Source organism: Sciurus carolinensis, chromosome 2 (assembly GCF_902686445.1).
Source record: "Sciurus carolinensis chromosome 2, mSciCar1.2, whole genome shotgun sequence".
NCBI classification, from domain to species: domain Eukaryota; kingdom Metazoa; phylum Chordata; class Mammalia; order Rodentia; family Sciuridae; genus Sciurus; species Sciurus carolinensis.
Genome location: NC_062214.1, coordinates 77,064,780 through 77,092,320, shown reverse-complemented (window position 1 = coordinate 77,092,320; position 27,541 = coordinate 77,064,780). Strand labels below are relative to the sequence as shown.

Below are 27,541 nucleotides of genomic sequence, written 5' to 3'. Positions count from 1 at the left end.
GGGACATCCCATCTGTGTTTGCAGCATGCCAGGAAGAAGGCTCTCTGATAGGTGTTAGATGTTTAATGAATTCTGCCAAGGGTCAGTTTTGCTTTAATGGACTTTTTTTTTTTTGGCAGGGGTGTACTGGGAATGAAACCGAGGGGTGCTTTACCACTGAGGCACATTCCCAGCCCTTTTTTAAAAAAAAATTTTGAGACAGGATCTCACTAAGTTGCTTAGGGCCTCACTAAGTTGCTGAGACTGGACTTGAACTTGCCATTCTCCTATCTCAGCCTCCCAAGCTGCTGGGATTATAGGCATGTGCCACCACACCCAGCTAATGGGTCTTTTTTTAATTCTCCAAGTGATATGGACATTTTTGAACTTTGAGATCCAAAAGTGACAGGAAAAGACTACAACTGAGCCACAGAATAGGCAAGGACATTGCTCTCTACAAAGGGTGTCCCTGAGTATTAAGTGTCAGTGCACAGGTCATGGGATGCCCCTGGACCACAGAGTTTTTTCTGTGTGAACTCATCACCTTTGTAGCAGGCTTATATGGTAAGTGTTGTCACTGGGCACATTTCACAGAAGAGAAAGCTGAGGTCTAGAGGGACCCAGGGTCTTGGAGCCAATATTTAGAGCCAGGCTTTGAACATGGGCAGCCTGAATCCAAATTCATGTGGGGAGAGTTGGCCACTGTCAGGAAAGCTGCTGAGCCTTGTAGTGCCTCTGGGTGTCGCCGTCTGTGGGGAGGGCCCAGAGCTCCAGCTAAGCCCCCAGCATGGCTCTCCCCAGCTGCTGGGGAGAGTTATTAATCTGTGAAGATCTGTGTTTGCCATTCTGATGGCGCCTTCCTGCCTGGGCCCAGGTGTGCTGGCTAGCCCTGCAGCTGCCTGGGTGTTGGTCCAGTGAGCCCAGTGGCTCCACAGCTGACCTTGTCCTCTTCCATTACAGGGCACTGCCAGGGGAACGGTTACCGCATCGGCTTTGGCCAGTGTACTGGAAAAGTGCTGCCTGCTCTCTCGCCTGCATAAGGCGCTTTGCTGTCCTGGAAACAGAGGGGCTGAGCCCCGACCAGCCCCGGGTAATGGGCCTCCCTCTGTGACGCAGGCCTGTCTTCTTCATTCAGGAATGAATAAAGCCACTGTACTTTGTCCCCATGCTCCCAGGCCTGCACTGCAGTGCCCAGTGGTGTCCCCTTGTGTTCCTAATTTGATCCAGTGGGCCAGGTTATGTACTGCTCCCTTGGGAGATGCCAGTTCATTTACTGTCTTTCTCATGAGTGACATCTTGGTGGAGTTTTCTCATCAGCTATTCTAGGACTCTCAGTATTTCCTGAATTGGTCAGGATTCTCCAGAAAAACAGAACTGCCAGGATGCATGTGTGTGTGTGTGTGTGTGTGTGTGTGTGTGTGTGTGTGTGTGAGTGTATACAGAAAAAGAGAGAGATTGATTTACTTCAATGAATTGGCTCATGTGATTCTAGAGGCCAACAAGTCCAAGGTCTGTGGGGTGGATTAGCTGGGCAAAATCGCCTCTTCCCCTGAGGCACCAGTAAGTTTTCACTCTAGGCCTTCAGCTAAATGGATGAGACCCACCACTTCATGGAGTGTCCTCTGTTTTACTCACAGTTTGCTGATTTATGTTAATCTCATCTAAAAACTACTTTCACAGAAACATAGAATAATGTTTGACCAAATGTCCAGCACCATGGCCTGGCTCAGTTTGTATGTAAAGCTGCACATCACAGCACTCCTAGGTGTCCAGTATCTGTTGAGGCTGACTGATAGGCACAGAAAGGGTACAGACTTGGTTCAAGGACCCTGTGACTGTCATCATGTGACAAACCTTGGGAAGGACCCCCAGTCATTGGTGCACATCTGAACTGTGATGGGGCAGTTTTCCCCCTTTTAAGCCCACCAGAGCCAGGAGAGAGCCCTGCCCCCTCTCCTCTGCCCCACTCACTGCTCACAGACAACCTGGTCCTAGCCTGGTTCCCAGGTGACCACAGCAGGAGAAGGTGCCCAGCAGTGACCCTTGTTGGGCCTAATGAGCCTTCCACCAGGGCCTGGGAGGACAGGTGAGGATGCAGGGCCTGTGCATTAGTCATTAGGTCATGCCATTCATTCATCCGTTCAACACTTATTGAACACCATCTCTGTGCTGGGCACTGTTCTAGGGACAAAGGGCATGGCAATAACTGGAATAGCCCACTCCCCTGCCCTTGGGAAGCTTACATTCTAGTGAAGAGAGATAAACAACAAATAGGGAAAGCTCTGTGGTATGACAGATGGTGATAAGTTCAATGCAGTATTGGAGGATGTGCATGCTATTGTAGATATGGTGGTCAGAGAAGGCCTTGATGCCTTAGGTTCTTAGTACTTCTCTGTCACAAAGCTGAAGGAAGAGAAGAAGCAAGTCAGGAGGATATCTGGGGGCACAGTGTTCCAGGCATGGGGACCAGCCAGTGCAAAGCCCAGAGGACCACACATCCTTATCATTTCTAAGGAACACCAAGGAGGCTGCTATTTCTCACATAAAAGCATCTGGGGTCAGGGAGGCTGGAGTTGGTATAGCAGCTCCACAATATCATTAAAGATATTTCTTCTGCTTTGCCATCTTCAGTATGTGGTTTTTAGCCTTAAATACTCCTCCTTGTACAAGGAGGCTGCTGGAACTCCCAGCTAGCACACCATAGTTCCAGGCCAGCAGAAAGAGAAAGCAAAGAGGTGATATGAATTAAATAGCTGGTCAGGGACTTAGCAGTTATGTTAGAACAAGCCGTGTGATACATGCTTAAGAGAACCACGTGAAAAAATTCTATGGTATCTCAATCAATAGAGATAATCAAAAGAGTTCACTTTTGTCTCTAAGGAGACTATGGTACACTTTTACTGCATTACTGCAGAGATTTTCCAGTTTTGCTGTCATATCCTATGGGATCCTGATCATTTTGATAGCCTGCAGACTTCATGTGTGGCTGCTGTGTTATAAGTGGGAATTAGCAAGCACTACAGGACACATGCTGGCCAGAAGGGTAGAGGACCCCCCTCCCTGCCCTGTGGAATCTCAGGGACCTGCTACAGAGGTGCTTTCTTGGGTTCTAGCAACCTGGGGCATGTTGGGATATCCCTCCAAGATGAGAAATGTGTTGCTTTGCCTTACATAATCCATGCTGGAGAAAGAGGCTAAGTGGTTAATGGGTCTCTTTGGAGTTTTGAGGCAATACGTAGAAGATGTTGTTTGCCTATCTGATGCATTTACTGGGCGTGTCATATCACTAATGGGTGTGAATGGGGCCCAGAGTAGCAAAGGGCTCTAGAACAGGTCTGGCCTTTGATGGAAGATACCCTGCCATTTGGGCCTGAAGAGTCAGAAGACCCCCTGGTACTGGGGTGTCTGTGGTAGATGGGGATGCTGTATGGAGCTCCTACCCATCCCCAGAAGGAGAATCTCAGTGCTTACCTCACTCTGCAAGATTGAAAGAGGGCCCACTCAATGCCAGCCAGAGGGCATCCACTGCAGAAGCAGTTCTCAGTAATAAGGTGGATAAGGTGACCCAGTCTTGGGTATCAGCTCTTTCCCTGTCCACTGTGGTGTTTGTTCAATGGCATCATGAACAAAGTGGCCATAGTGGAAGGGATAGAGGCTATATGTAGACTTAATAACATAGACTTTCCCTCACTAGGCCTCAGCATTTTCTATCACTGAAGATTTGGAACTGGGATGAAATTTCATCAATGTATGGTCATTTAAGACCCTATAGAACTAAATGCCTTCAAAGGATCCAGCACCCCAGTGAGCATAGCCACCTGCACAGGGTCCTGGGGACCTCCCTCAGGCCTTGCATCCACCTCTGGGCATTCAGTAGCAGACTTTAGACAGATGACCTCTCAAGGGCACAGGGCCACAGCTATCCTAGCAGCCCTGATCTTTTTTCTGACACTAACTTCTTCCTTCAGACTATCTCCAAATGCCTGAGGGGAAAGACAGTAGGACTCAAAGTCAAGGGGCATCAAGAAGCCAGATCACCTAGAGCTTGTTTCACAGATTGAGTGAAACTGCATTGATTAATCTGAAGAGAGTTGCCATTTTAATGATACTGAGTTTTCTTGCCCTTGAAAATGACCTCTCAATAGTTCTGCAGAATGGGAGTATTTGGAAAAAAGATGAAGCTGATTAGATAAGGCAAGATCAGAAAATCCCTGAATACTAAATTCTAAATGCTCAGGAGTTTGAAATTTATCCTATGGTCAGTGGTTCTTAACTAGGGGTGATTTTGTCCCCAGAAGACATTTTTGCAATGTCTGGAGACATCTTGTTACACAGGGGACTGGCAGGAGTCACTACTGGAATCTAGTTAAGTAGAGGCCTTGGAAGCTGGTAAACATCCTACAGAGCACAAGACAGCCCTTCACAACAAAGGATTATCCATCCTTAATGTCACAAGTGCTGAAGTCTAAAAATCTTGCTGCAAACAAGGAAGTAGCAAAGTGACATCATTTGGGGTGGGGGATAACAGGAACTGAACCCAGGGGCACTTTACCACTGAGCCATATCCCAGCCCTTATATTTTGAGACAGGGTCTCACTAAGTTACTTAGAGCCTTACCAAGTTGCTGAGACTGGCTTTTTACTTGCAATCCTCCTGCCTCACCACGCTCAACTTGACATCAGTTTTGACTTTGTGAGATTGGACAAAATGGGATGAAAAGTGTTAGAGACACAGATAAGGAGGTGTCCCAGATTCAGGGATCTGAACCAAGGGAGTGGAGAAGAGAAAGTAGACTTCAGAGAAGATTCAGAAATTAAATCATTACTGAGAGGAAAGGGGTCCAGCATGACTATCAAGTTTCTAACTGGGTGCTGTGGGACATAGTGGTACATACCTCAAGATAGGAAACTGAGGAGGAGTCTGAAATGGAAGCAAGAAAATGAATTCAGTTGCATGTTTGAGCCAACCTGGTAGACATTCATTTATTTCTTTGTCAACTATTCATTGAGTCTCAGCTGTGATCCAGTTATAATTATAAGTGCCAAGGCTCAGTTACAAACAAGACTCTCATGAAACTGATATTCTAGCAAGAGAAACAGATGAAGCCGGGTGAGGTGGCACACCCCTGTAATCCTAGCTCTTAGAGGGCTGAGGCAAGAGGATTGCAAGTTCAAGACAAGACTCAGCAACTTAGCAAGGACCTAAGTAACTCAGCAAGACCATGTCTCTAAATGAAATATAAAAAAGGGCTGGGTTGTGGCTTAGTGGGGAAAGTGCCCCTGGTTCAATACCTGGTACTAAAAAAAGAGAGACAAACATAATAAATTTACTATCTATGCATACATATACACATTGATTTTGAAAATAGCATTTAGATTATGGATTTGGGTGCCGAGAATAACACAAGTTGCACATACAGATTTGAGAGTTACAAGGGTTGATAGCTGAAAGTGGAGTCGAAAACACTGCCCAGGAAGAGAGTATGACTTCCTCTCGATAGAATCATTTCTACCCCACTTATTTCTCCTAATGGGATTTGTGCAATCATGCAGTCTATGTTTTAGGTGATATCAGCTAAGTACTAGTACAGTAATGAAATACAATGAACTATATGAAAACCTAGTACATTCCCAAAGGAGAAAAAAAATTGAAGAGGTATATGGAATACATTTTGGAATGGTTGGTTGCAAGCAGTAGTTATGGGGAACAGGGTAGTAGCACAGTTTTTATTACAAGATGATTCTGCACCTTTAACCAGATAGGGTTATGAAATCTGTCTCTGGCCACTCTGGAGCTACAAGCCAAAGAGCTTGGAACCAGGCTACAGCACTCGACCTGAATGCCAGGACAACCGCTTGCTAACACCTGCTGTATGTAGACCATGTAGTGTGACCCTTCTGGATGGATGGCACAGAGATCAGTAGAGATCATTTACAGAAGAACCTGAAAGCTGGAGAAGGATGAACAACTAACCAGGTCATGGCAGTAAGATATAAAGGTGCGAATCATACACCGAACTGGAAGACTAACTTGATTGCTGTCAAAATCACTGGGATTCAAGCCATCAATCAAGATAGGCAGAGACTCATTAATCTGGTTATTAATAACAACGACTCTTTGGGGACACTTAAAATTTACCACGTGCGACCCAGGAGTGCCCTCCTGTTGATAACGCACCAATGTATAACTAAAAAGAACAAACAAAAAATTTTGAAAAATCACCCGAGTCTAAACAAAAACAAAGGGGGGCCGGCAAGAACCAATAACAAAGGAGCGCGAATTCTCGCGAGAATATATCAACCTCGCGGAGGCGCAGCGCTACGGAAGCCGAACTCTCGCGAGAACGTCTGCCCCTTCGCAGAGACTTGGCGCGGCCCGAAAGCCTGGGACATGGCCCGGCTGGTGCCGTCCTGGACCCGGCTAGACAAACAGCAAGAGCGGGACGTACGCGAGCTCATCCGCCGTGTCTCTGGCCTCCAAGACGAGGCAGACCCCAACTTCCAGCTGGCCCTGAACTTCGCCTGGTCCAACTTCAGGTGTGCAGCACGCGAGCTCTGCGCTTGGGTCCTGGCTGCCTGCCGTGGCGGGGTCGCGGCGGGGCGTGCGGCTGGGCGGCTGGACCGTGGGACGGGGGCGTGGGTGCGTCAGTCCGGGGGAACCCTCGAGGGCGCTGCTGCTGCGCGGCGCTGAGTGCCCCTTGGGTCCCTATCGCGGATGACAGGCAGCTTAAACGGTGAATTGTCGGTCATGAAAAGTCGGCCCTGTTAGCATTGGTTGAGCTTCCAGCGAGTGAGTCTGCTTCTGTTCTCCCTGCTGAAACCACCGCACTTAGCGCAGTACGTTGCACATCAAAAGTCATATTTTTGAGTGAATGGGTAAGTGAATTTGGGTGCTATTTACTGTTGTCTCCCACACCTCCATCTCCAGCTAGAATGTAAGTAAACCTAGAACCTAGTAGTAGAAATCACCTACTACAATTTCTAATATGGGTTCTCTTATAACTAGTTCTTAATATTTATACTTTTTAGGTATTTAGGTTAAGTCTCATCTCCTGTTTTTCTTTACGGAAAATGTAAATTAGACAATACTGTTATGATCATTACCATAATGGAATTATTGCTAAAAGAATGTTAATGCTAACATTCTACCTGTTTAATTTCACTAAGAACTATTTTACGTGCTGGAGATTGAAACCAGTGCCTCTTGCATGCTAAGCTCAAGCTCTACTACAGAGGTTTACCTCCAGCCCAGTAAAAATTTTCTTGAATAGTGAATGATTTTTCAAAATGTTATATAAATTACCTACTTGGTTTATGTTGAGAGTTGAGGGCTTTCTGATTCATTTAAAGCTTGTCAAGTTCTGAAATAAACTCATTTCTTAATTGTAATTTATAAAAATAGCAAAATTTGAAATAACATATAGTAGAAAAACTTAAATTTTGCATCCCAAGTAATTTTTTATTAATATTTTAAATGTCAGTGTATAGGTAGTCATCACTTTTGAATTGGGAGAGACATGAGAAGTTACTATTTCCTTTTATAGATCAAGAAACTAAATTACAGTAGGTAAAGTGGTGTTACACTCAGCCATTACTGGGGTAGAATTGGCTGTGTTATTAAATAGTGTATTCTACTTCTTTTAAGTACAGATTTTTGGTTTTGCTACTAAACAATGGAAAACAAGACTTAAGTAAGCTGTACTATTATTTTATGGTGCTACAATCTAATAGAAAAAATTAATGGATCACGTTTACATTTTAAAAATTGTGGTCATTTTCTGAACTCTAAAAAGTCAGACATGGATAAGGGATAGCCTCTATCCTTAAGAAAGACAGAGACAAAAATTAATAACATTATGATGTATAATAAGGATTCTTAACCTGAGTGTCTGAAGAGAATTCAGGTATTTGTGAATTCAGATGAGGAAAAAAAAAAAATCACACTAACCTGGGAACTGAAAAGTAGCATTTCCATCAAATTACAAATGAAACAACAAACCATAGTGGTATTAGTGTATCTATGACTTTGTCACTAGTAGAAATCACATTATTTTCATATCATATTAGTTATTGCAGATATTCCTAAATACTGTTTGCTGTTACTTTAATGGTAGATATTGCACCTATTCCTAGATCTTGTTATTTAGTGACTTAATAAATAAATATATCTGTTAATATATCACAGTTTTAAAACTTTCATAACTATATTCAATACACTTGGTTTTATTTGCATTTCATTTTGTGAATTAAAAAATATTACTCAGAGAAGGGATCCTTAGACTTCACTGGCCTTCACTCTTTTGGCATTAAAAAGATCAGGAACAAGCCAGGTGTGGTGGCGCATGCCTGTAATCCCTGCAACTCAGGAGGCTAAGACAAGAGAATCTCAAGTTCAAGGCAGCCTCAGCAATTCAGCAAGGCCTTAAGCAACTTATTGAGATGTTGTCTCCTTAAAAGAAAAACAAAGCATTAAAAAAGGCTGGAGGTGCTGAGGAGATAGCTCAGTTGGTAGAGTGCTTGCATTACAAACACAGGGCCCTGGGTTCAATCCCCAGAACTGCAAAAAAAAAAAAAAAAAAAAGACTGGGGATGTGGCTCAGTAGTTAAGTGCCCCTAGGTTCAATCCCTAGTACCAAAAAAAAAAAAAAAAAAAAATCAGGAGTACTTGCTAAAGAACATACTTGGGACTGTGGTTGTGGCTCAGTGGTAGAGTGCTTGCCTAGCATGTGTGAGGCACTGGGTTCAATTCTTACCACCACATAAATAAAATAAAGGTATTGTGTCCCTCTACAACTAAAAATATTAATTAAAAAAAAAGAATATGCTTTATTGGACTTAGGCACAGGGCCTTTTGTGAAGATAAAGGAACCAGAGGACAGGGTTGGGAGGCTCAGGGTACACCTGTGTCCTGAGGAAAGGATGCCTGAGCAGTCTCTGAGACATGGTGATTGTTTACCTGTCTGGTGGTGGAGTAGTGGTGAGAGAGGTTCATTCTGGGAATGTATAGCAAAAAATAGGGTATATGGGGATATGGAGAGCTATGTGGTGACTCTACTTAGCTGTATGACAAAAATGGCATAAAAATCACATTTTATCTTTATTAGATTTCATCGTTTCTTGGATGTCAACAGTCATAAAGTAGAAAAGACAATAGAAGGGTAAGTCATTCTATATGCATGTGTATACGTAGGTATATGTTCAGAAATATGTGGATTTCTTATCAATTTTCTTGTTATATCTTTATAACCTTCAGTGGATTTTTTTATATATTTTAGAATTTATGAAAAATTCATTATTCATTCTGATCTCAGCAAAGCTGCTAGTTGGAAGAAATTAACTGAGGAGTTTCTAAATTCATCACTTCCCAGCATAAAGGAAATAAAGGTATGCCTCCAATTAGGAGAACTCCATTGTATATTTCACTTTTTTCAGTCTGATTATTTTCAGCTTATTTTTGTTAATATTTAACCATTCATTCTATTTTAGTGTTGTCCCCTAGCTAAAACAGGATCTCCTGGAAGTTGACTTAAATGTTGCCATCAAATAAAGTATGCTTCAGGTTTGTTATGAAAGAAAAGTCATGTTCTTATTTAATCATCTTCTTGCCTCCAACCTATTGTGGCTATTGAGATCTGCAGTTGGCACAAATTATAGCACTTTCTGGATATTTTAAAACTTTCAAATGGCTTCTCAGCACTTGGTAACAACTGCATATTCTTATTTGCTAGAAGCCAGATACACTTTGATAGTGTGTCATGGGCCCCAAGACAACAATGATTTGCTAGAAGGATTCACAGAACTCAAGCTGATATCCTCACTGTTTTTATGGCTTATTGCAGTGAAAGGATTCAGGTTAAACTCAGCAAAGGGACAAGGTACATAGAGCAGAAACCAGCACAAGCCTCAGATGTCCCTTCCTAGTAGAGTCACACAGGGATCCCCTTAATTCTTCCAGTAACAGTGCATGACAACATGTGTAAAGTGTTGCCAACTTGGGCAGTTTTTTGGTGTCTAGGATTTTTGTTGAGGTCGTTCATGGAAGGAAGCAGTGCCTATATGACTGCCCTTAACTACTCAGACCCAGCCCAACAGAGGTCAAACTGAGGGCTTCTAGCACATGAAACAAACATTCACAATAAGTCACATTGTTAACATTAACTGTGGTCACACTGATAGAGCTTGGTCCAAGCCTTTGGCAGACACACTCTTCTTAGCAGAGTCCTCTGAGGGTTTAAGAGGTATCTGCCAGGAGCCCATCTAGGTCATCAAGTATCATCAGGCATCTGGGATGTTAAGGGTTTAGGCAACCTATACCTACTCATTTAACCTTTTACTGCCCACATATATTCACTCATTTAATCTTCCCAACAACCTTTGATGAGTTTTCTATTATTGATTGGCTTTCTTTTTGTTAACACTGGAAATTGGTATCATAAAGAAGAGAGATTTAAGACTGGGGTGTCAGTGGAAGAGTGCTTTCCTGGCTCACATGAAGCCCTGGGTTTGATTCTTAGCACTGCAAAAAAAAAAAAAAAAAAGAGAGAGAGATTTATATAATTTTTTTAAAAATTGTCCATCAGTTTAAGAAAATGACTCTATAAAGGTATTTCAGGAAGAAGGAGGGAGCTAAAGTGTTCTGAATCCATGCCCTAAGGAGTAGAAATGCCTAAGGACCATTTGGGAAGAAGAGACAGATCTTTTTTAGATACTTTGACTAATTTTACTTTCTAAGTAGACTTTGTATTCGTCAGCTTTCTATTGCTATCAAAATGTTCTCAGAAAAACTGAGAAATTCAGTTTAAAAGAGGAAAGGTTTCTTTTGGCTCACAATTTCAGAGGTTTCTGTCCATAGTCAGTTGACTGTTGCCTTTGGGCAGGTGGCAAGGCAGTAGTACATCTTGGACAAACTGCACTTGGCAGAGGCTACTCATGGTAGCCAGGAACCAAAAAGAAAGAGAGGAAGGGGCTAGGGCCCCAGCGTCCCTTTCAAGTACATACCCCCATAATCTAACTTCCTTCCACTTGGTCCCACCTCCTAAAAGTTCCACCACCTTCCATAGCCCCACAGGCAGATGACCAAGCCTTCAACACATGACCTTTGGGGACAGTTAAGAAACAAACCATAGTGCTGTAGAATGGAATAATTTAGGTGTCATGACACTATAATATGAATAATAAAAATAATGGCAAACTTTTTTGCAGCACCTACTATGTACCAAGCACTGTTCACCCATGAAGACCATATTCACTATGTACTATTAATACCCCCATTCCAACACAGCAAATATTTTAATCTCAGTTTAATTTGTACAATTAAAACATGTCTCTTAGCGACAGAGATGCATTGTGAGAAATGCATCTTTATGTAGTCTGTCACCGTGTGAGTGTTGCAGAGTGAACTTAACTAACCAAGGTGGTGTGTCTTAACTGCTCTCATAGGCAATATGGTATAGCCTATGGCTTATAAGCTGTAAACCTATTCAGCATGTCACTGTACTAAATACTGTAGGTAACATGTAACACATTGGTATTTCTGTATCCAAGCATATCTAAACAAAGAAAAGGTTCAGAAGAAATACATATGGAAATTTAAAAAAATGGCACAACTTTACAGAGCACTTCTCATGGATAGCGCTTATAGGATTGGAAATTGCTCTGGGTGAATCAGTGAGTGCATGGTGAGTGAATGTGAAGGCCTAGGACATGATTGTGCACTGCTATAGAATTTGTACACACTGTACACTTAGGTTATACTACATTTATAGAAAAAAATTTCTTTCATCAATAATAAGTTGTCCTGCCAGGCATCATGATGCACACCTGTAATCCCAGTGACTTGGGAGGCTAAGACAGAAGGATCACAAGTTCAAGGCCAGCCTCAGCAACTTAGCTAGATCGTCTCAAAATAAAAAGAGAAAAAAGCTTAGGATATAAAGAAAGAAAATACTTTTGTACAGTTGTGCACTGTATTTATGTTTTAAGCTAAGTGTCACTACAAAATAGTCAATTAGAAAAAATTAAGAAGTTTATAAAGTAAAAAGGTTACAATAAGATCAAATTAACTTTTTTTTTTTTTTTTTAATTCTGGGAATTCAACCCAGAGGTCCTCTACCACTGAGCCATATCCCTAATACTTTTTATTTTTAACTTTCTGTACTGGAGATTGAGTCAGGGGCACTTTGTATGGGACATAGGACTTCATTCCTTGTTGGTTTGAATTGCTGTTTTATATGGTAAACTTAGCTTTAACCTTTTAAGAAACTGCTAACTTGTTTCTCAAAGTTATCTTGTCAATTCACTACTAACAGTGTATAAGAGTTTTGGTTTCTCCACATCCTTGCCAATACTTGTTACTGTCTCTCATTTTGATTATAGACATCCTAGAGAGGATATAGTACTATATTATTGTGGTTGGATTCACATTTCCCTAGTACCTAATGATGTTTAACATCTTTTCATGAACTTTGGAGCTTTTCAGACAAACGTATGTTTCCTGTGGTGTCCGTTCAAGTTTTTTTGCCCATTTTTAAATTGAGTTATTTTGTCTTATTGAGTAATATGAGTTGCTAGTTACTTACATATTTTTCATACAAGTTCTTTATCAAAAAAAATGATTTACAAATATTTTGCTTTAGTTACTGACTTGTCTTTTCATTTTCTTAAATCTTTTTTTTTTAAGTTTAAAAGTTTTAAATTTTAATGGAGTACATTTTGATAATTTCTTTTATGGCCTATGCTTTTGGTATTTTATCTAAAAACTCTTAGCCTAACCCAAAGCTATGAAGACTTCTTGAAGTTTTATGGTTTAGCACTTGCATTTAGGTCTGTGATCCATTTGGAGTTAATTTGTTGTATATGTTGTAAGAAAAGGGTATTAATGAACTTTTTCTCTTTTTTTTTTTTCCTTTTTTTAAACCTTTATTTAATTTATTCATTTATGTGGTGCTGAGGATCAAACCCAGTGCCCCACAAATACAAGGCAAGTATTCTACCACTGAGCCACAACCCCAGCCCATTCTTTTTTTTTTTTTTTAATATATGGATATACAGTTGTCCCAGTACCACTTGTTCAAACAGTTATCATTTATCTATCAAATTAACTTGGCACCTTTGTCCCAAAAAAAAAAAAAAAAAAAAAAAAAGATTTTACCTTAAATACTTAAATATAAGGATAGGAATTAGAGATGTAGCGCAGTGGTAGGGCACTTCCTAGCAGGCCCAAGAGATTTCATCCCCAGCAACACATACACACACAGAGTAAGGATATAAGGCTGGATTCTGAATTGTTTCATTGTTCTGTATGCCTGTCTTTATTACTTTAACTTTATAGTAAGTGTTATGGTTTAGATGTGAGGTGTCCCCCAAAGCTCATGTGTGAGACAATGCAAGAAGGTTCAGAGGAGAAATGATTAGGTTATGCAAGTTTTAACCTGACCAGTGAATTAATCCTTGATTGGATTAACTGAGAGCTAGCTGGAGACAGGGTGTGACTGGAGGGAGCAGTTCATTGAGGGCATGGCTATGAGGTATATATTTTGTATCTAAGAGTGGAATCTCTTTCTTGGCTTCCTGATGATGTGAACTGCTTCCCTCTGCCACACTGTTCTGTGGACTAAGACCTATGAAATTGTGAACCCCCAAATAAACTTTTCCTGCTCTACATTTGTTCTGGTTGGGTCATTTAGTCACAGCGGCCAAAAGCGGACTAAAACAGTAAGTTTTTAACTTGGGGAATGTAAGTCCTCTGTCTTAATTCGTTCAGGCTGCTATGCCAAAATGCCATACACTAGGTAACAGAAATTTATTTCTCATAGTTCTAAAGGATAGAAATTTAAGATCAAGACCCTGGCAGATTTGGTGTCTGGTAAGGTCTACTTCCCAGTTTACACACAGCCATCTTCTGCCTGTGCTCTCAACTGACAGAAGAGCTGATAGTCCCCCTGGGGGCTTCCTTGTTAGGACACTATCCCATTGAGTAGGGCTCTGCCTTCAAAAGCCCTAGCTCCTAACCCCCTTGCCTTGGAGGTTGGTATTTCAACATGAATTTCTAGGGGAACATAAATGTTTAGACCAGTACCCTCTGCCTATCTCTCTGGAGCATGCTTATAACCTAGCGAATTGGGAGGCTGAGTCAGGAGGATTGCCAAGTTCAAGACCAGACTCAACAATTTAACAAAGCCCTCAGCAATTTAGTGCAATCCTGTCTCAGAATAAAAAATGAAAAGGACAGGAACTCTAGCTCAGTGGTAAAGTACCCCTGAGTTTAGTCCCCAGTTCTAAAACAAACAAACAAACATCCTCCAGCTTTGTCCTTTTTCAAAATTGTTTTCTCTCTTATAGACTCCTTGAATTTCCATGTACATTTTAAAGTCATATAAATTTATACAAAAAGCCTGCTAGGATTTTGATAGGGATTGTGTTGAATCTCTAGTTCAATTTAGAATGTACTGCCATCTCTTTTATGGGTTGAGTTGTGTCCTCGAAAAAGTTATGTACAAGTTCTATCACCTAATGTCTTTGGATGTGACCATATTATAGGGTCTTTGATAATGTAATCAAGTTAGAATGAAGTCATCCTGGATCAGAGTAGGCCTTAACCCCATAACTAGTGTTCTTATGAAAAGAGGGAAGTTTGGACACGGTCACACACAGAACATTACCTGACAGTGGAAGCAGGGATTGAAACTGCTTCTGTAAGCCAAGGAATGTTAGTAATCACTACAATTACCAGAAGCTAGGGAGAAGCAAGCAAAATCTTTCACTGCAGACTTCAGAGGGAGCGTGGCCCTGCCAATACCTTATTCTCAGACTTCAGCCTTCACAACTGTTAGAAACTAAGTGCCTTTTGCTTTAAACCATCCAGGTTATGGCTTTTAATTATAGCAGTCTTGGGAAACTAATGTAGAAATGTGTTAGCTTTGTGTCACTATGACCAAAATGTCCAACATGAACTCTCAGGAGAGGAAAAAAGTTTATTTTATCTCAGTTTCAGAGGTTTAGTTCATGGTGGCCAACTACATTGCTCTGGGCCCAAAGTCAGGCAGAACATCATGACAGAAGAACTGGTAGAAGAGGGCTGGTCCATTCAGGCAGCCAGGAAGCAGAAGAAAATAGGAAAAGGAGCCCACAGGGAAGATAAACCCTTATATGGCACAACCTCAGTGACCCACCTCCTCCAGCCACACCCACCTGCCTGTAGTTACCACCAATTTATTCAAACTAGGATGGAATGATTGATTAGATTACAGCTTTCACAATTTTACCTCTGAATATTTATACAATAACAAAGCAGCTTTGGGGAGATACCTCATCCATCCTTTTTTTAGCTCTTTAATTTTTTTCAGCAGACTGGTCTCATAAATTAAGCTAAGAAGGGTTCTCTCTGCTGCTACTTTATAGAAGAGATTGTAGAGAAATGGTATCATTTCTTCTTTTAATGTTTAGCGTTCATCAGTGGAACCATGTGGGCTTGGTGCATTGTTTTGGAGGGTTCTCAAATTGTTGATTCAATTTCTTTAATAGATATGAGTGTCTTCAAAGATTTATTACTCATGAATTTTGGTAGATTACATCTTTCAAGGAATTGATCCATTTCATCTAAATTATCAAATTTTTAGACTTCAAGTATTCATAGTACTCCCTTATTATCCTTTTTAATGTCCATAGAATCAGGAGCAATGGCCTCTCTTCCATTTCTGATTTCAGTAGTATGTTTTTCTTCTTGGGGTAGCATATTAGACATTTATCAATATTATTAATCTTTTCAAAGAATCAGCTTTTGGTTTCATTGACTTTTTAAATTGATATTCTGTTTTCAATTTCATTGATTTCTGCTTTCTCTGTCTGCTTTCTCTCTCATTTATATATATATATAATATATATGTATAAATTAATATATATATATATATATATATATATATATATATTAAGTGCTAGGGATTTAACCACTGAGTCACATCCCCAGCCCTTTTTATTTTTTATTTTGGGACTGGTTCTCAGTAAGTTGCTTAGGGCCTCACTAAATTACTGAGGCTGACCTTGAACTTGTGATTCTCCTGCCTCAGCTTCCCCAGTTACTGGGATTATAGATGTGTACCACTGCACCTAGCTCTGCTCTCATTTTTTTAAATTTAGTTTCCTTGAGCAGATCTTTCTTTTTCTAACATGTATTCAGTAATATAAATTTTCCTCTAAGCATTGCCATTACTACATCATGCAAACTTGATGCTTTATAATCATTTATAGTTTACCCACATATTATTAAAAATATATTGCTTAATTTTCAAATATTTTAGTGTTTTCCAGCTGTCATTCTGATAGTTATTTCTAGTTTATATCTGTTTTAAAATAATTATATTATTTTCATTCACACATAGCGTGGGCGCCTTGTAACAGAGTATTCAGTTTCTCCCTCCCATCCCTTATAAGATAACCATCATTCATTTCACTGAGAAGCAAAAGTCACTGAATAATTTTTTGCCATTATAATTTCAAATAAACTGCTAGGGATAATAGTGCACTCCTGATCATCCCAGGAATTAGGCATCCTGAGGCAGGAAGATTGAAAGTTCAAGGCAAGCCTGGGCAACTTAGCAAAATCCTGTCTCAAAATAAAAAGGACTAGAGATATAATTCAGTGGTAAAGTGCCCCTGGGTTTATTCCCCAGTACCAAAGCGATATTAATAATTTTGAACAAGCTGCTTATTGTTAAATCAACTAAGAATATGGAAAATGTAAGATTTTATTTTACCTTCATTTTTTTTTCCTTCTTTAATGCTCTTCAATTCTTTATATAAGTTCAAGTTTCCAACCTGTATCATTTTCCTTCTTTCTGAAAGATTTCTTTTAACGTTTCTTGCCAGGTAGGTCTACTGGCAACAAATACCCTCAATTTTCATTTGAGAAATTCTTTACTTTTGCTTTACTATTGAAGGAGAATTTTGCTGGATATAGAATTCTAGGTTCTTGGGGTTTTTTCTTTCAACACTTACAGTATTTCACTCCACTCCCTTCTTACTTCTTTGATATCTGAGAGAATTCTAATGTAATGCCTATTCTTGTTCCCCTTAGGAACACCTTCTCCCACCCTCAGGGTTTTTCAGGATTTTCTCTTAGACTTTCTACAATTTGTATATGATATGCTTAGGTGTAGATATTTTGTTATCTGACTCTCTTGGTGTTTTCTAAACTTCTGTGGTTTGGTATTTGTCTTTAATTTTGGAAAATTATCATTTCTTCAAATATTTCTTCTCTTGATGTTCCCATTACGGTATGTTATGGCCTTTGTAGTCATCCCACAGTTCTTGTATATTCTGTTCTGTTGACGTAAGGTTAAACTCGCTGGTGCTTTCCGTGGTATGCCAGTCTACTGATGAAACCATAAAAGGAATTCATCATTTCTCTTGCTCTGTGATTTATGTGTAGCTCTTCATTTTGATTCTTTCATAGAGTTTCCATCTCCCTGCTTGCATTACCCACCAGTTCTTTTTAAAAAACTATCATACTAATCAAACACGTTAATGGGATTCAGTGTGATATTTCCATACATGCATATAGCATGCATGGATCTTATCTGACCTCCTTTCTTCCACCTTGCACCTCCTTACACCCTTCCCATAACCTTAGGGATCATTATTCAAATCTTTTCTTGCTTGTAATACACTTTTTCCATCAGAGCCTTTCGCATATTAATTATAGTTATTTTAAATTTCTGATCTGATAATTCCATGTCTGAGTCTGGTTCAAGTGATTGTACATTTTCTCCTGACATGCCATGTCAGATGCCTGGTGTTGGCTCTCTTGAGCCCAGAACTCCAGGGCTTTTGGGGAGAAATGGGGACTCTTCTGAGCATGTAATGCCTGTGTGACTGAAACTACTGAAGTTTCAGATTTCCCAGAGGAAAGCAGATGTTCCCCATAAGTCACATTATTTGCACAAACTATCTTGGCAGACTAATATAGCATGGTTCAATACCTGACATTTACAACACACTGATTAGTTCAGACATTTTAAGAGCTTTATCACCAGAAACCAGCCAAGGGCCATTCATGAAAATAAAGCCCTTTTGGGGACTGTGCAAGGCTTTAGTAACTCAGGCCTGCTGAGTTCACTTTTTCTTGAACAGCTAATAACTCAATCTAGAAATCAGTCTTGTAAATGAGGAAAGACTGACAATCATAAAAACTTGAACAAATAAAAAATACGCTTTTTTATGTGTAACTCTTCACTAAAAAGCCAACAATACAAAGACAGTACTTTTCATAAAATAAATAGAATGATGTATGAGAATCACTGTAAATTATAAGTAAAAAGTATTGAGACTTGAAAATTTTTAGGAACAGCATAAATTAGTTTCCAATAAAGCAACATGAAGCTTGGGGCTGTAGCTCTGACAGAGCGCTTGTCTAGCATGTGTGAGGCACTGGGTTCAATTCTCATCGCTAAACAAAAAGTAAACAAAATAAAGGCATGCTGTACATCTACAACTACAAATTTTTTTTTTAAAAGCAACATGAAGTGACTTTTAAGCTTATGAAAAAATGCCCACTCATCCATAAGATAAATGCAAACCAAAGCAACACTGAGGTAATATTTCACTTACCTGATTAGTAAAAACCATGGAAAACAGATGATTTTATATTCTTTGCAATTACATACACACTATTTGTACTGAATACAAATATGTATAATATTTCAAAAATTATAATATTCATGGGGATTATTTTGACATTCCTTAAAATTCTGAATGCAAATATTCTTTGGCTAAACATTTTACTTTTTAGGCATTTATTATATAGATAAACTCATAAATATGAAACAACCTAAGTTAGTGATAGCAAAAGATTGGGGAAAAATCTGAATGTTATACATAGGACACTAGTTAAATAAAAAAAAATCACATCTATGTTAAAACGACTGGTTATGTCTAAGCATCATGATGCATATTACCACAGGAGTAAAATCCATTTTTAACCATACTCTGAAGACTTTACAGTTGTTTTAGGAGAAAAGACTGTCATCCATTCAGATGTCTTATACTTGTTAGCAGTATAGAACTCAAACCTTAGATGGCTTTGAGGTTCCTTATGTGTACTCATTTGAACTATGAAAAATGTCTAGAGGTTAGGATTTATTTAGATGTAACTTGTTTTCTAAGACCAGAAAAAAAAAATGGGGACGTAGCTATCATGGGGTTATCTTTCATTACTCAATCTAGTTTAGAAAGCACTTACCAACCTCATTGATTCATGTTCTGCATTTTTGTTTTAAAGACAGATGCACATTATTCCATACTGTCACTCCTTCTGTGTCTGTCTGATTCTCCTTCAAACAGCAATTATGTGGAAACACCAAGAGAGAAAGAAGTGGGTATGTTACCAGATAGTTTAACGTATAAGAAATAAAAGAGAAACTGATTTTATTGCTTAATTACTTAGATGTTGAGATTTTATTAAAAATTGTAAAAATCTGAGACTACTTCTGTTGCTTTGGATGCCATTGCAAATTTTCATTTAAAATTCAAGTTCTGACTTTGTACATTAAACTACCTTCATTCCATAAAAGAAAATTCACTTTGAGAGTGAGTTAATTAAAATGTAAAATGTATGAGAACATTAGTTTGTTTCAAAAATTTTGAAGTTTTGTTTTCTCATTGTGTTTTATTTTGAGGTTTGTTTAGACTTCTTTCCTCAGTGTTGGCTTTTTTCAGGTTTTTATCATACAGCTGATAAGATTCTTCTGTTGTATTTTAGAAAAGAAAGATGATTTTGACTGGGGAAAATACTTGATGGAAGGTGAAGAAATTGACCTTGGTCCAAATGTGGACACACCAGTAAGTGACATTGGTTTTTCTATTGAAAATGTAAATACATGCCCAAATGATATAGATTATTTTAGTGGGTCCTTCTGCCCTGAAGTATCCTAGCTAAAATGAACACTCTGCACTGAGCTAGAAGTTTATTATAGAAAACTTGTTACAATCCTATACTGGGCTGGGCATGGTGGCCCATGCTTGTAATCTCAGTGGCTGGGGAGGCTGAGATAGGAGTATCTTGAGTTCAAAGCCAGCCTCTGTAACTCAGTGAGGCCCTAAGCAACTCAGTGAGACCCTGTCTCTAAATAAAATACAAAAAAAGGGCTGGAGATGTGACTCGGTGGTTAAGCGCCCCTGAATTCAATCCCCAGTACCAAAAATAAAGATTCTGTACTGGCAAATTGAGTGGGGTAAACATAACTATTCCTTAAACAACAGCGATCTTGGAATTTTTGCTACAAAATCATTCTGTTCCTAAAATAGGCACTTAGAGATTTTTTTTGAGGGGAGTGGGTACCAGGGATTGAACCCAGGGACAGTTTCCTACAGAGCCACATCCCCAGCCCCCCCTTTTTTTTTTTTTTGCGGTACTGGGGATCGAACTCAGGGCCTTGTGCTTGCAAGGCAAGCACTCTACCAGCTGAGCTATCTCCCCAGCCCCCCAGCCCTTTTTAAAATTTTATTTTGAAACAGGGTCTTGCTGAGTTGCTTAGGGCCTCACTAAGTTGCTGAGGCTGACTTTGAACTTAAATCTTCTTACGTAAGCTTTCTTGAGCCGCTGGGATTTCAGGCATGTGCCCCTGTGTTCACAACACTTAGAGATTTAGGGAAATGTTTCATTTGGTTTTGATTTTCTGTCCACATTGCTCCAGTTTTTTTCTTGTGAAATTTTCTTAATTTTTAAACCCAAATAGCTTTCACTGTTGTACTCTCTCAATGTAACGTGTATTTCCTTTTTAAATCAGAACTGGTCTGAAGACAGTGAAGAAGAAGATGCTCAACAGCCCTTAAGCAGGGAGGACTCTGGGATCCAGGTGGACAGGACTCCATTAGAAGAACAAGATCAAAATAGAAACCTGGGGCCCCAAGTCAGCTGGAAAGGTATTGTATGTGTTGGTTCTACCCCCACTTACAAAACAAATCTTAAACCATTCATAGATCTTGTTTATATAGTGTCTAGGAAGTAGCACTACAGCAATGTCCTGCATTTGCTCCTTAGCGCCACTTTAAAAAAAAAAAGTAGTAATAATAGTGGCACTATAGAACTAATGTTGAAAAGGGATTTAGAATGCAGGGGTTTTTTTTGTTTTTTTTTTTAACAGTTCTGATAATTTTATTAGTTCTAAATGTTTCCATTTATTTTGTTTATTTTGAAGGATTGACTTTGCTGAAATTAGTGTCTAAATGGAAGGAGCTATACTATTTATTTTTTAATTTGAATGCCTACTCTTTTCAGTCTTTTTGTGAGGAACTCTGAACTGATAGAGTCTAGAAAGAGTGGGAAGCAGCTTTAGAGATTAGATCACCCAATCCTTTGTTTCTCTTTGGACATGAGGAAACAAAGAATGGTTTTCCCATGGCTGCAAACTGAGGCCTACACCAGCAGCCAGACCCTATCCCCTGCGCTTGGACCTTGCTGGACATGCACAAAGTATTTAAAGCTGACTCCAGGTACTGATGATTTTCTGGTTATACTTCCTTTTCTTTTTAATTATTGAGTTGGACCTCAGAGAAGAATGCCATTCAGTTCAGAGCACATTATCATCTCTAGTCTGTTTTAGTGCTTTTTACTTTATAACCTTTTGTTTTTTCCTGATTCTTACTCCTATTTCCCCTTCTCTGCCAGCCTAGTTGTAGACCCTATTCTAATGTATTTTCTAACTATCTTCTTCTTATGCTGAGTTCTTGTAAAACACATGTACCAGTTTGTAGATACTGTTAAAATTACATAATTGGTATTAGACTGTGTAAATTTTCTTGTTAATCTTTTCATTCAACTCTGTTATAAAATCTGTCCATGTTTGTTTCTGCCTGCTGTGTAGCATTCCAGTCTGCAGCTACCATATTTCCATTACTTGTTCACTTGATGATAGGCCTGAGTTCCTCTGCCACCCCAGGTTCTTTGCCCCTTCTGGACCTGTGTGAGAATTTGGCTGGGATACAAGTTCCTTCTCTCATAATCTTATCAATACTTGATCAGATGCACTCTTGTGATTTAGGAATTGTTTTCATCTGCATGAGTCTTGTCTACTAGTGATTTAGGAATTGCTCATGTTACTTGTTGGTGTCTTCTATTTGCCCTTGCATGAGTTGCTAGCCCATGGACATCATATACTTGCTTTTCTTCTGGGTGTCGTATCCTTCCTGCTCTCCCCAACCCTTAGAGTTCTTGGCAGATATTGACATTAATTCCCAGGTTTTAGACGTTGCAGATATCTTTCAGTCAGTCATCTGACTGTTAACATGAAACTCCTCCATGAAGTGTGATGGTCTTCTGGTTGAGTATGTGGCCTTTATCAAATTACAGTTACCTTATATTTCTTTCTTTCTTTTTTTTTTTTTTTTTTTGCGGTGCTGGGGATTGAACCCAGGGCCTTGAACCCAGGGCCTTGCGCTTGACAGGCAAGCACTGTACCAACTGAGCTGTATCCCCAGCCCCTATTTCTTTTTTAAAGATGTCTTTGATCACAAATATTGAGCTTTATCATTTGCTGTTCTTTTCCTGAGGCAATTCCATAATTTTTGTTTTACCTTATTACTACATTAATAAATTGTCTAATATTGAATCACCTCTGAATTTCAGAGCTAAACTTCTTTGATCATTCTTTTTTTAGTACCGTCTTAGATTGAGTTAGGTATTTTTCAATATATTTTTCATCTTTACTCTTTTACGAATTATTTATCATATCTTCACGTGATTTACTATCACACTTACATTAGCCTCATAACTTTCCCTTTTTCTCTTTACTGGAACAACCTGTGTAAACTAGAGATTATCTAATCCTTGAATTTAGTACAAGTCTTAATGCTTTGGGTATGGTCAGTTATTTCAATTTCTTTAATGGTTATTGGACTATTTGATTTTATCATTTGTATCTTTTTATTCATAGTCATTTCAAAATTGAACAAATGTTTTTTACTTTGTAGTCAGTGGGATTTAATTAAATATTACGTGTGTATCTCTATATATGTGGCTTTAAATAAATGATGGCTTATGTAACTGTTAAAGAGCCATTTTCAGGTGTATTTTTTTTTTTAACATGTCAATATTTTTTTTATTTAACTTTTTTTTTTATTGTAAACAAATGGGATACATGATGTTTCTCTGTTTGTACATGGCGTAAAGGCATACCATTAGTGTAATCATAAATTTACATAGGGTAATGTTGTTTGATTCATTCTGTTATTTTTCCCCTTCCCCCACCCCTCCCACCCCTCTTTTCCCTCTATACAGTCCTTCCTTCCTCCATTCTTGCCCCCCTCCCCAACCCTAACTCTAACCCTAACACTAACCCCTTCCACCCCCCCATTATGTGTCATCATCCACTTATTAGCGATATCATTCGTCCTTTGGATTTTTGAGATTGACTTATCTCACTTAGCATGATATTCTCCAATTTCATCCATTTGCCTGCAAATGCCATAAATTTATCATTCTTTATGGCTGAGTAATATTCCATTGTATATATATACCACAGTTTCTTTATCCATTCATCAATTGAAGGACATCTAGGTTGGTTCCACAATCTGGCTATTGTGAACTGAGCAGCTATGAACATTGATGTGGCTGTATCTCTGTAGTATGCTGATTTTAAGTCCTTTGGGTATAGGGCAAGGAGTGGGATAGCTGGGTCAAATGGTGGTTCCATTCCAAGTTTTCTAAGGAGTCTCCACACTGCTTTCCAGAGTGGCTGCACTAATTTGCAGCCCCACCAGCAATGTATGAGTGTACCTTTCTCCCCACATCCTCGCCAATACCTGTTGTTGCTTGTATTCTTGATAATCGCCATTCTAATTGGGGTGAGATGGAATCTTAGGGTGGTTTTGATTTGCATTTCTCTTATTACTAGAGATGTTGAACATTTTTCCATATGTTTGTTGATTGCTTGTAGATCTTCTTCTGTGAAGTGTCTGTTCATTTCCTTAGCCCATTTGTCGATTGGATTATTTGCATTCTCAGTGTAGAGTTTTTTGAGTTCTTTATAGATTCTGGAGACTAGTGCTCTGTCTGAAGTATGATTGGCAAAGATTTTCTCCCACTCTGTAGGCTCTTTCTTTGCATTGCTGATAGTTTCCTTTGCTGAGAGAAAGCTTTTTAGTTTGAATCTATCCCAGTTATTGATTCTTGCTTTTATTTCTTGTGCTATGGGAGTTCTGTTGAGGAAGTCTGGTCCTAAGCCGACATGTTGAAGCTCTGGACCTACTTTTTCTTCTATAAGATGAAAAGTCTCTGGTCTGATTCCGAGGTCCTTAATCCATTTTGAGTTTAGTTTCGTGCATGGTGAGAGATATGGGTTTAGTTTCATTCTGTTGCATATGGATTTCCAATTCTCCCAGCACCATTTGTTGAAGAGGCTATCTTTTCTCCATTGCGTATTTTTGGCCCCTTTGTCTAGTATGAGAAAATTGTATTTATTTGGGTTTGTGTCCATGTCCTCTATTCTGTATCATTGATCCACCTTTCTATTTTGGTACCAATACCATGCCGTTTTTGTTATTATTGCTTTGTAGTAGAGTTGAAGATCTGGTATTGCAATACCCCCTGCTTCACTCTTTCTGCCAAGGATTGCTTTAGCTATTCTGGGTTTTTTATTCTTCCAGATGAATTTCATAATTGCTTGCTCTATTTCTGTAAGGTACATCATTGGGATTTTAATTGGAATTGCATTGAATCTGTATTTTGGTAGTATAGCACTTTTGGTAGTATAGCCATTTTGACAATATTAATTCTTTCTATCCAAGAACATGGGAGATCTTTCCATCTTCTAAGGTTTTCTTTAATTTCTTTCTTTAGTGTTCTGTAGTTCTCATTGTAGAGGTCTTTCACCTCTTTTGTGAGATTGATTCCCAAGTATTTTATTTTTTTGATGCTATTGTGAATGGGGTAGTTTTCCTAATTTCTCCTTCTGAAGATTCATCACTTATGTATAAAAATGCATTAGATTTATGTGCATTGATCTTATATCCCACTACTTTACTGAATTCACTTATGAGTTCTAAAAGTTTTCTGATGGAATTTCCTGGTTCCTCTAAGTATATAATCATATCATCAGCAAATAGAGATAGTTTGAGTTCTTCTTTTCCTATTCGTATCCCTTTAAAATTTCTTTGGTCTGTCTAATTGCTCTGGCTAGAGTTTCAAGGACGATATTGAATAGAAGTGGTGAAAGAAGGCATCCCTGCCTTGTTCCAGTTTTAAGGGGGAATGCTTTCAGTTTTTCACCATTTAGAATGATATTAGCCATGGGCTTAGCATAGATGGCCTTTACAATGTTAAGGAATGTTCCCACTATCCCTATTTTTTCTAGTGTTTTGAGCATGAAGGGGTGCTGTATTTTATCAAATGCTTTTTCTGCATCTATTGAAATAATCATGTGATTCTTGACTTTAAGTCGATTGATATGGTGAATTACATTTATTGATTTCCTGATGTTGAACCAACCTTGCATCCCTGGGATAAAACCCACTTGATCGTGGTGCACTATCTTTTTAATATATATTTGTATGCGATTTGCTAAAATTTTGTTGAGAATTTTTGCGTCGATGTTCATTAAGGATATTGGTCTGAAATTTTCTTTCCTCGATGTGTCTCTGTCTGGTTTAGGTATCAGGGTAATATTGGCTTCATAGAATGAGTTTGGGAGGGTTCCCTCCTCTTCTATTTTATGGAATACTTTGAGAAGTATTGGAATGAACTCTTCTTTAAAGGTTTTGTAGAACTCAGCTGAGAACCCATCTGGTCCTGGACTTTTCTTTGTTGGTAGGCTTTTGATGACTTCTTCTATTTCATTACTTGAAATTGGTCTATTTAAATTGTGTATGTCCTCCTCGTTCAGTTTAGGCAATTCATATGTCTCTAGAAACCTGTTGATGTCTTCGAAATTTTCTATTTTGTTGGAGTATAGATTTTCAAAATAGTTTCTAATTATGTTTTGTATTTCAGTCGTGTCTCTTATGATATTTCCTTGTTCATTCTGAATTTTAGTGATTTGGGTTTTCTCTCGTCTTCTCTTTGTTAATGTGGCTAAAGGTTTATCAATTTTATTTTTTCGAAGAACCAACTATTTATTTTGTCAATTTTTTGTATTGTTTCTTTCGTTTCAATTTCGTTGATTTCAGCTCTGAGTTTAACTATTTCCTGTCTTCTAGTACTTTTGGTGTTGGTCTGTTCTTCTTTTTCTAGGACTTTGAGCTATAGTGTTAGGTCGTTTATTTGTTGAGTTTTACTTCTTTTATTAAATGCGCTCCATGAAATAAATTTTCCTCTAAGTACTGCTTTCATAGTGTCCCAGAGATTTTGATATGATGTTTCTTTGTTCTCATTTACCTCTAAGAATTTTTTAATTTCCTTCCTAATATCTTCTGTTATCCATTCATCATATAATAGCATATTGTTCAATCTCCAGGTGTTGGAGTAGTTTCTGTTTTTTACTCTTTCATTTATTTCTAACTTCAATCCATTATGATCTGATAGAATACAAGGTAGTGTCTCTATCTTCTTGTATTTGCTAACATTAGCTTTGTGGCATAATATATGGTCTATTTTAGAGAAGAATCCATGTGCTGCTGAGAAAAAAGTGTATTCGCTCTTGGTTGGATGGTATATTCTATAAATGTCTGTTAAGTCTAAATTATTGATTGTGTTATTGAGATCTATGGTTTCTTTGTTCAATTTTTGTTTGGAAGATCTGTCCAGTGGTGAGAGAAGCATGTTAAAATCACCTAGTATTATTGTGTTATGGTCTATTTGGTTTCTAAAATTGAGAAGGATTTGTTTGACATACATGGATGAGCCACTGTTTGGGGCATAGATGTTTATGATTGTTATATCTTGCTGATTTATGCTTCCCTTAAGCAGTATGAAATGTCCTTCTTTATCCCTTCTGACTAACTTTGGCTTGAAGTCCACATTATCTGAAATGAGGATGGATACTCCAGCTTTTTTGCTGAGTCCATGTGCATGGTATGTTTTTTTCCCCATCCTTTCACCTTTAGTCTATGGGTGTCTCTTTCTATGAGGTGAGTCTCTTGCAGGCAACATATTGTTGGATCTTTCTTTTTAATCCAATCTGCCAGTCTATGTCTTTTGATTGATGAATTCAGGCCATTAACGTTCAGGGTTATTATTGAGATATGATTTGTATTCCTGGTCATTTGGTTCATTTTTAAAATTTTATTTATTTATTTATTTTTTTGACACAACTTGGTTCCTCCTTTATTTGACAGGTCCTTTAAGATTATTCCTCCCTTTGCTGATTTGCTTCTTTGTTTTTTATCTCTTCCTCATGGAATATTTTACTGAGAATGTTCTGTAATGCTGGCTTTCTTTTTGTAAATTCTTTTAGCTTATGTTTATCATGGAATGATTTTATTTCATCATCAAATTTGAAGGTAAGTTTTGCTGGGTATAAGATTCTTGGTTGGCATCCATTTTCTTTCAGGACTTGAAAAACGTTGTTCCAGGCCCTTCTAGCTTTTAAGGTCTGGATTGAAAAATCTGCTGATATCCGTATTGGTTTCCCCCTGAA

At 38.7% G+C, this 27,541-nt stretch overlaps 2 protein-coding genes across 6 annotated transcripts in view; both read left to right on the top strand.

Moving 5' to 3' along the window:
* Fah (fumarylacetoacetate hydrolase) overlaps positions 1 to 1,599 on the top strand; it is a 33,816-nt gene extending 32,217 nt beyond the window's left edge. For 2 of the 3 annotated variants that reach the window (XM_047541693.1, XM_047541694.1), the window contains exon 14: positions 940 to 1,595. In XM_047541693.1, the coding sequence (XP_047397649.1) occupies positions 940 to 1,019 (80 nt within the window). In that variant the 3' untranslated portion in view covers positions 1,020 to 1,595. Of the gene's footprint in view, positions 1 to 939 lie in introns of all 3 variants that reach the window. The other variant, XM_047541692.1, reaches the window with a different exon arrangement.
* Positions 1,600 to 6,349: 4,750 nt separating this feature from the next.
* Positions 6,350 to 27,541, top strand: part of Tubgcp5 (tubulin gamma complex associated protein 5) — a 42,930-nt gene continuing 21,738 nt past the window's right edge. Inside the window, exons 1-6 of one of the 3 annotated variants that reach the window (XM_047541881.1) lie at positions 6,350 to 6,515; positions 9,083 to 9,136; positions 9,254 to 9,362; positions 19,252 to 19,348; positions 19,732 to 19,811; positions 20,759 to 20,894. In XM_047541881.1, the coding sequence (XP_047397837.1) occupies positions 6,370 to 6,515; positions 9,083 to 9,136; positions 9,254 to 9,362; positions 19,252 to 19,348; positions 19,732 to 19,811; positions 20,759 to 20,894 (622 nt within the window). In that variant the 5' untranslated portion in view covers positions 6,350 to 6,369. Of the gene's footprint in view, positions 6,516 to 9,082; positions 9,137 to 9,253; positions 9,363 to 9,500; positions 9,538 to 19,251; positions 19,349 to 19,731; positions 19,812 to 20,758; positions 20,895 to 27,541 lie in introns of those variants that run through there. The other 2 variants (XM_047541882.1, XM_047541883.1) reach the window with 2 other exon arrangements.